The sequence below is a fragment of the Palaemon carinicauda genome, chromosome 45 (assembly GCF_036898095.1).
Source record: "Palaemon carinicauda isolate YSFRI2023 chromosome 45, ASM3689809v2, whole genome shotgun sequence".
Classification (NCBI taxonomy): Eukaryota; Metazoa; Arthropoda; class Malacostraca; order Decapoda; family Palaemonidae; genus Palaemon; species Palaemon carinicauda.
Genome location: NC_090769.1, coordinates 38,744,049 through 38,757,760, shown reverse-complemented (window position 1 = coordinate 38,757,760; position 13,712 = coordinate 38,744,049). Strand labels below are relative to the sequence as shown.

At 41.6% G+C, this 13,712-nt stretch overlaps 1 protein-coding gene across 6 annotated transcripts in view; it reads right to left on the bottom strand.

Annotated features, from left to right (window-relative positions):
* Nucleotides 1-13,712, bottom strand: part of LOC137634686 (protein abrupt-like) — a 310,294-nt gene that overhangs the window by 125,985 nt on the left and 170,597 nt on the right. For all 6 annotated transcript variants that reach the window (XM_068367165.1, XM_068367169.1, XM_068367170.1 and 3 more), the window contains exons 7-8: nucleotides 3,256-3,380; nucleotides 2,944-3,048 (exon numbers count right to left, since the gene is read on the bottom strand). In XM_068367165.1, the coding sequence (XP_068223266.1) occupies nucleotides 2,944-3,048; nucleotides 3,256-3,380 (230 nt within the window). The remainder of the gene's footprint in view (nucleotides 1-2,943; nucleotides 3,049-3,255; nucleotides 3,381-13,712) is intronic.

The following is a 13,712-nucleotide window of genomic DNA, read 5'->3' as shown; positions in this document are numbered from 1 at the left end:
AAATTAAAACAATACTAGGCAGTATTTACTGTGATAATCATTAGCTCTGGCATCCACTCGTGGCAAGGAGCAGTGACTTTTTAGGTTAGGAGTTAGCCCACCCTAGTGCAGTATTCACCTGTGTCTGTAGCCTAACTATCGGGAAGAATGAGGCCTGACTGTATTATAACCACGTAATGTGCAACTCCAATAACTCCAATAAAAAAAAATCAGATTAAAAAATACAAGAATATGCTTTTGGTAGCGTATTGTCCTAGTAGCGAAGGGGCCTAGTAACGAAATGACCGGGTAAAAACGGTCCAGTAGCGAAATGTTCTAGCAACCTAGAACTAAACCCTGAGGAACGTCAAATATCACATTCCTATAAGGTGCTCACTATGGTGCCCATCAACAACAATTCTTTGCAATCTATTACTCAAATATTCAATAATGAGGATAAGAAAAAACACACTTATTCCTAACTGTTTAAGTTTAAAAACATGGGGCTCATGATTAAGATAATCAAACACAACACTAAATTCAAGGACAATCAAACAAACTTCCTGACCACAATCAGGGGATTTTTGAACAGCATTGGACATCGTATGAAGAACATCACATACTCCAAGGCCTTTACAGAAACCAAATTGTAAAGTAGGGAACAGAGGATTACCTTCAGCATATCTTATTTAGACGTTTTGCCAAAAAACATTCGAAAACTTTGGATAATATGGGAGGTATGAATCATATGGGGTAGAACTACCACAAATATTTACTTAATGCATTAACATTACCAATTATCAAACAAGTGCTTAAAGAACCTCTTCTTGCTAACTTGTCGTAAATAACAGACAACTTAGGAGCTAAGAAATCAGCAGTCTTTAAAAAAAAAAAAAAGGAAAATACCATTTGGATCTACACCACCTAAAAATCACGGTCCATCAAGAATTTCAATTTATGGGACCAAAAATCTAAACCCCAAACTAGTTAGTTTAGCCTCAGGAAAACAAGAATGAGGAAGATCAAGTTTTCCATTACTGTGCTTACTGTCATACACATAAGCCATTTATAGTAAAGGTACAAGCCCATTGGTGTAGTAATTGGTGGACATGCCATCCGGTCTAATTTTGAATGGGTCACACCTGATGGGCTTAAAGAGCGACAGGCCGAGGATCACTCTTCCCTCTGGGAAGTCTTTCTTTGGTAGTCTCCCCTGCAATTTTAGAAACTTGCACCTTTCCATGACTCCTTTCTTTAGCATCTTGCTTACAATGAAGTCTAGTTCTGAACAGACAAAAACTGTGATGTGGCAGTGGTCCTGTTACCCAAAAACAACCAAGACACTCTGAGACTACAGATGGTGCCTGAGAAAATGTCCACCGCTCCTGAAAACAATGGAGACAACCCCCAACCTGATGCTCCTTATTGACGAAATCCCCTGCCACTGTTTGGTTTACTGGCTCCTATTTCATTGGATAATCTCCATTGGCCTCCTCTTGCCAGAAAACACCAAGATCAACTGATTCTAGTATGTAGCCTGACCTTGGGAGGGGTAACTTAGCTGGTCTCCCTCCTCCCAATGAAACCTGTGTAGGTCGAGGCTTGGAATGGAAAATGGGAGCTGCTATCGGTGGGATACTGTATTTAGAAACCTGCTGCGGTAACTTATAGGAAGTGGTCTTATGAAAGGAAGTTTTCTTCCTTTAAAAAAAAAAAGGTGATACCCTTTCCTCCACTTCTCCAGAAGTGATGAGGCCATTACTCCACTCTAGGTTTGGCTTTGTCCACAAGGGCTTCAAGGAAAAGCATTTTACAGTGGATCAATGTATAGGAATTCCTCTGCCTTCAATTTCTCCAAATCAAAGGCAGGAAGAATATGGCACCTTACATGGCACTTTGACCTAATAAAGTTCTCTAAGACCTCATGCATGGGCTTACATAATGACTTAACTACTGCCGAAGTGGCCATCTTGGACCCCCCTGTAGATCGCACTTCCAAATGTGTCACTGAATAGGGTTGGTTTGGCACTAAACTCCACAACACAAAAGTGATCTAGGACTATGAGAAAATGGCCCCTCAACTGATTGGTCCTAAGCATCCCACTTCTTGGGAAGGAAGATTTCACGGAACATGTATAGTTTCTTGAAGCCCTCAAACTCCTTAGGGTATACTGTATTTCCAAAAAGGGACTACACTCTTTGAGCAAGGTAAAATCACCCTCATTGACTAAGAATGATAATTTTGTCATTTTTGTTACAATGGGGTTTTCTGGACTGGCACTCTCATTCCGATCACTGAAACATTGAACAAACTGTGGTCGAGAAGAAAGACTTCAGCATCTGATATTGCTACAGCTAAATTATTTAGAGCAGCCTTATACGGCATCAGAATGACCTCTTTCGGGGTTAGTTGGGAATACCCCCCCCCCCCCCGAGTGATAGATATTTGAATTTCCAGCTTCAGTCTGGAAATGCAACAAAATTTTCAAATTCAATGTCATTAAGGAGCAACTTTGTATATGCCTAAAACATTCGATTTGGGACAAAATGTGCACCCATCACAGGATCGTCAAGGGTTATCTACTAAATCTTAATTTTACATTAGACAGCTACACCTCACCAATCTTGGCAATTAATCTATGACGAAGACCCAGTGTCCTAGCATTTATGGAAAAGGGGAGGATGGTGCAGACTGAAAATTATCTAGCACCAATTTCATAGGGTCATGAAGCTCATACTTCTAAACTATTAGCTTAAGATTTGAAGGTAAGATTCATAGAAAAATAGAAAAATAAAATCTATGGACATTTGGAAGAATAAAAAAACAAGCAATTGCAACGGGAGACTTTTAAACCCTGACAAGTAAACTAGAAGCTATGCTACAACAATAATAACTACTTTAAGCATGCAATATATGAAATCTACATAGGACATACTTTTCAAAAGATTAAAAGAAAAACTTACTTGTTTAACCCTTTCATCTTCATTTTAGCCACACCACCGTACAGAGATATCAGCTTCTCCAAACTTTTGGATCTGATCTTAACCCCATACTTAGTTAAAGCATACCTACAACAGATTACCAAAATGAATAGTAAGATAATTACATAATTACAGTTCATTCAGAACACTATTCCCAATTCTTTGGTTAAATAACTGTTATATGAACATTTTATGTAATGAATTTAATGTTATAAAACAAAACTTCATGGTATTATAGGAAAATTTTATGGAATAAACTTAACTGTTATAAAATAAAATTTAATAGTATCTCACCTCTTTGAAGCTTCCAGTCCATTTTTAAGTGCATAGGTTGCAAGATCTACTTTAGCTTTTTTACTATACATCGTCATCTTTTTCTGAGTCACGAGTTTATTTGCCTTATAAACAGGAGGTTTAACCTGAAAATTAACAATATTAATGAAAACTATAATATTGAAAGCAATAAAAAATAAATTAATGAAATTTCAAAACCTGTTAAAGAAAAACAAAGTTTTTAAAACTAGACTATATTTCAACAGCTTTAAATATTAGTAAAATGACAAATTCAGAGATAATTTGTATTTTTCCCTAGCTAATACAAACCTGTAGCTATTTATTTCTATATTACTTCTAGCGGTAGTTGGAGGGCACCAATTAGATTTTAAGTGCAAGGTGGCAACCCTACCTAACCACTACAGTGAGTAGGTATAGGGGGTGACAGGAGGCTTCCCAGCCACCTATATCTACTCACGGTTCAATGAACCAATTTATATAGCTACAGGTTTGTATTAGTTAGGGAAAAATACAAATTATCTCTGAATTTGTCATTTGTTCCCATACTAACAAATACCTTACGCTATTTATTTGGATGACTCACTCTTAGGAGGGTGTTAAGTCCGACTACTGGACTGGCTTAGTCACTGACCCGGGTTTCCCTAGTACAGTATTAGACTGTAATCAAGGGAAATCCTGCACCTCGCATATCAATGCCAGTGAGTATGATAGCGGCCTGAGCAACTAAAGTAGTTGTGGGAGATATCATAAGAACAGCTAGGTAAGAAGATGCTCCAAGTTGAAATACGAGCCCTACAAATGAAAAGACGTTTCCCAACGCCTACCTCACAGGTGGTGTTGGGGACGTGTACGAGTATACGCAAAACATACTTGGCTACACAAAGGAAATGGTTATTACCTGTAGAGGTTGAAGCCAGCTTTACAACGGTACCCATGGTGCTATTCCTCAAAGGAGGGGAAGATGATGAAAGTAAAAGAGCCAGGCATACTTTCATTCATCCCAGTCTTACCCCGGGTAGCCAATGCCTTCAACTTTCTGCTACTTGTCCAACAAGGAGCCCGAGGCATGTTAAACCACTTATTGTCACAACCACAGAAGTGAGAGAAAACGTATCAGGTCTTCTGTGGGTCACGTCTTGTGGGTAAGGAGAGGTGAAGATCAGACACGTATCCACCCTATAAATGACACGGTTTCTGTCACAAAGGAGCTGCTTGAGAGCGCTATGAACCACAAGAGTGATAGAGAAAACGTATCAGGTCTTCTGTGGATCACGTCTTGAAGGTAGAGTGAGGTGAAGAACACATTTTCACCCTACCAATGGCACGGTTTGTGCTTGAAAACGTTATGGGTGGATTCTGCCCTAAAATGTACAGAGCTCTGGGTCATCTCTATGACTCTATGAGGAGAACAGGGATTCTGTGACTGGTATAAGAACCGAGTCTTTGTCACAGACGAGAACCTTTAAACCTCCTTTGACCTTCCTAAGGTTAGCGAGGCGTACTGAACCTAAGGAGAGAACTCCATTGTTTTCCTGAGGCATGGCCTCAAAATAATCACTGGCGTGAAAAAGAAAAACAATGACGAAAATCTGACCAAGTGGGCTATACAATTAGGGCTAGGTAACCACCTTCCTCGAAGTATGTCCTCCAAGTAATTACCTGTGTTATAGCCTTGATTACCAAGAGGCATATTCCCATTTGGAGAGCTTGAACCTGAGGTTCAAGCTGCCCGGAACAAAATAGGATGTTACTAGGTTTCTCGCCGTAAGCGAGATACGTTGAGGGAGACCCATAGGGTACGTCTCTCTTTCGGTCGAGTGTCACACTGGGAAAGAACTGTCTTCCGGATCATGGGAAGATCTGTAGTTTAGAGCTACCGGTCCCGTAGACGACTGTATTACCCCCTACGGGTAATCAGCTCAAACTCTATGGAGAGCAACGATCAGAGGAGATGCTCGATGGACAAGTAAAGGTCCTAAGTCGAAGAGCGTGCTTTCCTTAGCTGGCAATTTTGACGAGGCTAGACCTAGCTCTAGTCGAGTCCCTTAATGAGACAAGTTCGACTATAAGTCTGCACGGAAGTAGGGAGAAGCCATTTATTCCTTTCTCAGATAAAATTGCTCGTAAAAGTGAATCAAACAGGAGACAGCAGTCCTCCTGTAAAAGATAAATTTTTGACATTGATCTTCATTCAGCTTTTCGATGGAAGACCTCCAAAATGAGGGTATAGGAGGAATACTCCTGCATAGGGGTTGGATTCCATAAAATCCAAATCCGTGGACAGGATACCAAGAAGGGGAGACCACGTAGAAGCAGGAAAAGTTCTCCTACAGACAGGAAACCTACGAATCACTGTTATTCCTCCATCCCTCTGGAACTTTCCCAAAGGAATATGGTACCTACTAGGGGATACAGAGATGGTATCATTCGTGCTCTGATCATAATCCTGAATGTGGCCTCCCCCCCTTTCTTTAATGCCTCTATGGGAAACATCAAATTCAGAAGGACTAGGAGATCTACTCCTTGGAAAAGATTCTCGTCAGGCAGACTTTTAACTAGGCCCGTTATTGCACAGATCTTGTCGAGGACCAAGGGAAGGATCTGGGACCCGGCTAGTTCTTCAGAGGTCGGACTCGATGGGGGCTGATGTGGTCTTGTAGGACCTGAGAAAGTTTCTACAGGGTAATGACACAGTCAACAGATATCTGTATAGGATATGACCTTCGTGTCATTCCTTTGATTACACTAATCATAGGTCAAGGTAAACGGAATATGTTTCGCAAAGTAGAGACTTTACAATCAGTTAGTAAGCCGACGTCTTCAAGATACTGTAAGGACTGATCCTATATATGAGGCTAACTGGTTGATCGCAAAACCTTCCCTTGCATGAAAAGATTTGAGGATTAAGCTCGTCTCAGGAGGAGAAACTAAAAGTAGAAACTTCTAACCAACAAAGCCCGGCTGTATCCCAGAGTACTTCGTCTCCCTAAGAGATCAGATTTTCCAATCAAGAGGAAGAGAGTTAGAGACTGCTTACTATTTCCTACAGGAAATGTAAGATACTAGATACTATCCTTGTAGCTAAAGTCTGGACTTTTTTTCCTTGACGATAGGACATGAGCCGAATATTACAAGCTCGTGGAGGGGTTCTCTTATGATAAAGGAATATATTCCCAAACATTACGGCCTAAGGGGGAGTTTCGGTTACGGGAGAAAGTCATCATCCGATTTCATGAATAAGTCTGAGTTTCATGAAGTGTAGACGGATGTTTCCCCCAGAACGGAAGCAGATGGAGGTTGAATGTGTTTCCACTAAGGTCCGTGGACCTAAGGGCCAACGGAGGTGGAGAGAACAGATTTTCAATATCCTCTGTTTTTAATTCTTATCAGTTACCCATCTAGGGTTGACTCAAATCGTAGCAAGTAAATTGCTATGGCTGTCGATTGAACAGCATTGAATTTTTTTTTCCTAAAAGGGAGAGAATGGCGGTAACCTCGTGAGGTTGTGTGTCTCAACATGGAGGGGGGAGAAAAACAGATTCAAAGAATCTGCCTACCCTATCATCTCTGAGATTCAATTTGCTTCAGAGACTGTCTAACTAACGTAGTTCTTATTCAAGCAAAATCAGCTTGTGAGTAGCCCCATCATAAACAGGACAACAGGGGAGACGGTAACAACCGAAGCAACCCCTGGTTCTTGAGGCATTTTGTTTGCAAACTTTCCTGTAGTATAAACGAAGTGTAAATGAAAAACGTGTATGTTCAAGGGAGACGAATTCCCGTAAGTGTACCTGATTCAATGCATAAAACTGGCCACCTTGAAGCTAATCCCTCTGATTCCCCCAACGGTGAGAAAGTTTTGGGAACCCAAGAAGCTATATTTGTGATACAAAAAAAAAAAGAAACCAAAGAGCGGGGGACAATGAACCTTGCATTAGAGAATTATCCCCGTCGCCTGATGAAGGGAGTATTCTTAGGTTCTCCATGAAGGAAAAAAACCATAATTACATCAACTCTGCCGGGTCTAGGTAGTGTAAGCCCAAGAGTGATGAGACACAATTTAAGCCGTCTAGGAGAGAGAGCTCTCTTGAGCAGCTCCCTCTCAGGAAGTTGCTGGCAAACTATAAGCCTAGAATGGAGCAGGCTTATAGTGATCACTAGACTCTGACTAGTGAACGTCAGGCAGCACAATGGCCAGCAGGCGAAAAAGACGCGCTACCGTCGTGTAGGACAACGAATGACTAGCTGTTGAACATAAAAACAGCGAATGGTGCTATTAATATGCAACCGTGATAGTCTAACCATTGAAAAACGGCAACTGGTAGCTGACAAATCGGGGATCTGGATAATCTAAGATCTACCGAATTGGTCAGGATAGTTTCGCTCGAGACTGCGCTCATGATCATGATAGCCTCGTTCTAAGTCTTGGAAAGCCTCGTGTGATCTCGTGAGAGTCTCGTTCGTGATTGTGAGCGACTCCCACATGGGCATCTCGCACAAGAGCGTGAACATCTTGCGCGAGAGCGTCTTGCTTCCAGCATAAGCGCCTCGCAAGAGAGCTTCTGGCTCATGAGTGCAAGCATCTCACACAAAAGCATGAGCATCTCGCACAAGAGCATGAGCATCTCGCATGAGAGAGAGAGCGTCTTGCACGAGAGCATGCGCATCTAGTTCATGATTGTGAGCTTATGCCTGTCGATATGAGCTTTTAGCTCTTAACCGAGTGTGTCTAGCCTAATATACAGGCTTTTATCTCGTGATCGTGAGCGTCTAACTCGTGATCACGATCGTCTCGTTCATAATCACGAGTGTAGCTCGTAGTTGTAACACATGACGCTCGCGATCATGACCACGAGTCTTGCTTGTGACCGTGAGAGTATTTCATGATCAAAAGCGTGAGCGAGAGCTTCGTGACCGCGGTTGCGGTACCAAGTGTCTTGTGAGCATGAGTCGCAAATGTCCTCAAAGATAAAGGGGCTAGAGACACAAACGTGGTCACAAGTGTTGTTTGTGACAGAGTGTAACTCACGATCGTGAGCGTCTCGCTCGTGAACATGAGCATCACGCTCGTGCATTCTCAAAGGTTGAGGAAAGACTAGTGTCGCAATTGAGGTCACTAGCTCGCTCGCGATCATGAGAGTGTAACTCGGGATCATGAGCGTGAGCGCTAACTTGAGCATCTGGTTCACGATCACAAGCGTCTAGCTCCTGATCATGACCATAAAAGGCTTGTGATCGAGACCACAAGAGTCGTGAACTCGTGACCGTCAGTGTACTGTATAGCTTACAATCTTGAGCGTGAGCACAAACATGCGCAAAAGTCATGTAAAGACTCTCCCTCGGAAGGGGAATATCTTTCACCTGGAAGTGAATCTCCTAGCACCACTCTGTTTCATTACAACGAGTTCTATTTCAAAGGAAGGTTAACATAAGGTGTTGCTAGAGAAAAAAGCCAAGGCTTAATTCTGAGTTGTCCCTGAAGGGATTTACCTAACGGGAATCCTGCCAGAATAATCCCCGGAAGGGAAAACCGAACAGGTGTTCTTCATCGAGAAGAATAATGTCAAGATCACGATAACCTATGATCTCGTGATCGTAGCAATCTCTGTGGCAATCAATGATCCATCACAAAAGACGCCCTAATGGGTGTCTAACATCTGATTGTCGCGAACGACAACCTGGCCGACCAGGAAGACAAGGTGATGAGTCTCGCCCCTGCGGTCGTTGAACAGAATAAATTCTGAACTCAACATTGGATTGTCGGGAACGACATCCTGATCGACCAAGAAGACAAGATGATGAGTCTCACTCCTGCGATTATTGAACAGAATAAAATTCTGATCACATCATTGGAATGTTGCGAACACCATCCTCATCAACCAGGAAGACAAGGTGACGAGTCTTGCCCCTGCAATCGTTAAAAAGAACGAAGATCCGTCGATTTGGTGATTGTCGAACAAGCCGTTGGTTGACGAGCATCCTTGATCACGCAATCCTCAACAGGCGGAAGCTGCATACACACTGAAACATGACCTGTACGGAGAGAGAAAAATTGCGGAATGTTGGGAGACGTTGAGATCGGTTGAAGGCGAGAAGACTCACCATCAGCAGAAGTCGAAGGAAGGGTGAATGGGAGTAGACCTAGTCGACAGCTAAGACGTCAGCCGCAGCCACAGCCACCAACTTTGCACCCGATGTCGTCATGAAGTGCTGGGGAAAAATATAGAGAGAATTAAAAGTTCCTCCCCTCTGAGGGGGAAGAATAAACCCAACCCACAACAGGGAAGGAAACCCACCCAAGAGCAATCCTTTCGATAACTCGCAGAACAAATATCGACATCTGAAACCGCCACATTACCCTGTAATCGAGCGTTGTGTAGAAACACAAGTCATATCTGTAAAGAAAAGAATGAGCATAAAGCAATAGGGGTTAATGGCTAAGCCTAGAAGGGAGAGAGAGGAGACGTCTGCTCTCTACCAGCCAAAAGTAAAAAAAATGACATAGTTCATTGAACTGTGAGTAGATTTAGGTGACTGGGTAGCCCCCAGTCACTCTCCTACTTACTCATTGTGGTGGTTCGGTAGGGTTGCCACCTTGCACTTAGAATCTAATGCCTGGCTTCCAGCTACCGCTAGAAGTAATATCCAAATAAATAACAGAAGGTTTGTTAGTAGGGTAATAATGACAAATTTCAAAAGTAATTTGTATTTTTCATAACTATACAAACCTGAATCCTATAAGATAGAAAACTGAAAAAGATGGAACATGGCAGTTAAAGTCTTTAGATAAAATCTCTGTCGAGGTGTAAACAAACCAGTTGGTAGGTCACTGGCACGCCTCTAGGAAGCAGCCACCTCACCTGTCAGGCTGCCAGTGATATCAAGCACTTTGTCTCCAGCCAAGACTTATTAGGGAACAGTGATGGAAGGCAAGTTTGAGTAAAGGACTCAGGTTTGTATCGTTAGGAAAAATATAAATTATTTAAATTTGTCAATTGTTCCTACATGATAATACAAAATATCATCCATTATTATAGGAGACTCATCTTTAGGAGGGAGGAAATCCCCTTCCAATTGGCTGGAACATTACCTGGGAGGCAAAGATTCTTGCTCTATGGCCGAGGAAGCAAAATTCCTAAACCAAACATGGAAAAACTGGAATGCAGCCTGTGTTTCAAAGTACTTAGTTGGGCATCAACCTCTGTGCTGTAACCTGGCAAACATGATGATAAGGCTATATTATGGATCAGTGGGTTTCCTTGGATATAAAACACTCCCTCTCGAATGCAGTGAGGGGAAAGGACCACCTTATGACATTCATCCAGTAACTGAGAGCCTAGTGATCTTACCTTCACTTCAGGAAGAGTCCAGCTGGCGAGTCTCCCAAAACTGTACCCCAAAAGAGGAGAAGATTAAAAGAAAAATTAAAAAGAAAATCCAAAAGAGAAGATTAAAAGAAAAATCAAAAAGATCAGTCATTCATCACTTTCATCCAAGAATTACTTGTAAGCTCTGCCCTCGACCCGAAGCTACTTGTTCTGTAAGGGAGCTAAAGTAGCTAAACCACTTGCTGAGCAGTGAAAACAGTTTCGAGAGTAAAGGGTTTCATGGACCTGTGGGTTATCCCTCAGGTAATGGACAGTGAATGTTGTCCGAAGTATCCAGACACTGGCCTTAAGAACCTTCACCAAAGAAAAGTTGCATGAAAACGCTAAAAAGGTACTGATACTTATATCATGAGCCTTTATTCATACTCCAGTTGTAGCTCGAGACAAAAAGGAAAGTGAAGTAAGTGAAATTGGAATTACTTCCCTCAACCAAATGGAGACAGTGTTTTTGGTGATCTAGTTTCTTTCAGTGCTAACAAATAGGTGCTGCAGATTGGGTCTAGCAGATCTGGTGAGCTTGAGATAAGCTCTCAATGTCCTTACAAGACCGAGTAACAGCTGATCAGGATCCACGGTTACTTCTCGGAGACTTCAAAGTTCAAAAGAGAATGTTGGGATTGCGAGAAGACATGTTTTGGGTTTGGCAACAAACTCAGGGTGAATGGGTGATATTGAAAGAGAGCCCATGAAGTTAGCTAACTCATTTAGCTGAGGCCACAGCAAGCAGACAAGCTGTCTTAAGGGTCAGATCCCCTATCTAATACATATTTCAAAGACTCGTAAGATGCCGTCTCCAGGGAATGTAAGACCTTGACCACATTCCAAGACAGTGGCCCTAGCGCAACTGAAGGGCAGGACTGCTGCAAGATCTGTACGAGCATAAAAAGATACTTCGAAGAAGAATGTCTACACTGCTGAGTCTAGACTTGGCTCAAGAGTGACCAATATCCATTCACCAAAAAGAGTGGAGTACAGTCAGCTCTCCTTATTCAAGGGGGTTTTAGGTAACAGAAACAGGAGCAAAAAGCAAGAATCCGTGAATACATGCTGCCCTAGGGTGGCTTAACCTCTAACCTACCACCTCACTGATCATTGCCTAAGCGCAGTCAACTAACACACTAAGTAACCCACTGTACTGTCTAATATTGTCTTTATTTGCTTTCTATCACTGTATAAGTACTGTAATACCTCTCGATATGAAAGTTTCTATATGCATAAAATTCAAGATACGAAAAGAGAGGAAGTTTTTTTCACCTCATTACAAAAAAACCACTCATGATACGAAACAAGATTCGGCCGCCCACCGAAAAATAATCTTAAATTTCGCACGCCACAAACTGTAAACTTGCCACCATCGTCCTGCTCTCCCATTGGTTATCTTCTTACCTTGAAGCAAGTTACTGCCCTAAGATCCTGCTCTCCTATTTTACATCGTATGTGTATGCACATACACACAATGCTACTATGCACATCAAAACATTAGCGATTTATTTATCTTTCCTTTCGGTAAATAAATAACAGATCGTAACTTTCCTTTTAATGTCGAGATTACTTATTTACAATGAATTCTATATCAAAACGTACATTGTTAAATAAAAAAACACAATGAGCAGAACTGTACTGTATATAAGAACGCACAATGCTACAGCGCATATCAAACACATTAGCAATATATTCTTCTTTCATTTTGGTAAATAAATAACATACTTTTTAATTTTGTCATGATTCTTTTATTTACAATTCATTTTATATCAATAACAACATTCTCATATAAAAGCACAACGAACAGAACTGCATTGCATGTATGAACGCATAATGCTACTAAGAATATCAAACACATTAGCGATATACTTTTCTTTCACTTAGGTAAATAATAGACCGTAACATGTTTTTCCCTTTTAGAGTCATAATTATTTATCTACAATTAATTTTATATCAATAAGTAAATTTCTAAATTATGAAACACAATGAACGGATACGAGCAAATTTTTGCAGTGAGATATGAGCACAAACTTGAGATTAGACCTTGCTTACAGAAGTTAACGGTAGGTGGCCAAGCGTTTGGGAGCTCTTGAAGCCCGCATCTCACGTTCATAAACATGATCTCCGGCTGCTGTACGCATCTTCGAGCATCTACTGTGTTGTTTGCGATGTTTAGGTGATTTTAATGTATATTTGTAGACAATTATCCTAAAAAAAAAAAGAAGCGAGTGTAAAACCCCAATTTTGTCTCCTGAATCGGTGGTTCACTCTCCTGTGCCTGAATTTCCAACACCCCAATTCTTAGCTTCCTCTTTCCAAAAGGAAGGTGTCATTGGGAATTGTGGGAAGTTTCCAGTATTCCGTTATTGGAACTACTTTCTATTGGCTCCAAGAGTTCCAGTCCAGATTGGTCAAGACTTGCTAGTTATATCCTCCAATCTTGAGTGACCTCAGAATTCAAACCCTTTAGTACATTCTGATGGTAGATTTAGACACCGGTCAGCGCTCAAGGCTGAAGTGGCACAGTCAGGTGCATCTAACCTGAATGCTACAACACTGTTTGGATCGCCCGAAACACAACATGGCTGATCGAGTCGTAACACTAAACAAACAAAATATCTACCTCAGTCCATAAGTTTTATGTATTTTTGTGCATTTTCAATAACTTTCCTGGAACCAACGAAATCGTTTCTCAAGCTGATCGACAATTCAAGCCATGACAAGCCAAGGAAGCTGTTCCTAATGGCCTCTGATCACTTAGCAGCTCGGTCACTTTGCCGGAACCCCTTCCCAACACATTGATGTCCCGGCAATGCCTGATGTCACACCTCTCCGCATTTTAAATGTTGAAAGTCTAACCTCCAAGAACTGCTTCTCGCCCATGAACGGAACATCAAACCTTCTGTCAGTGTCAGCGTCACGCCCTACACCCTGTAGGGCTTGAAGAGGCTAACTAGAATTACAGTCACACAGTAGAGGTACTGCCATGAATAAGTGATGTTCTAGATATGCTACTGCATCGTGATGTAACCTAGCTTGAGTACAAAAAACATCACTACGTGTATACTGCTAATATAACAAAGTAAG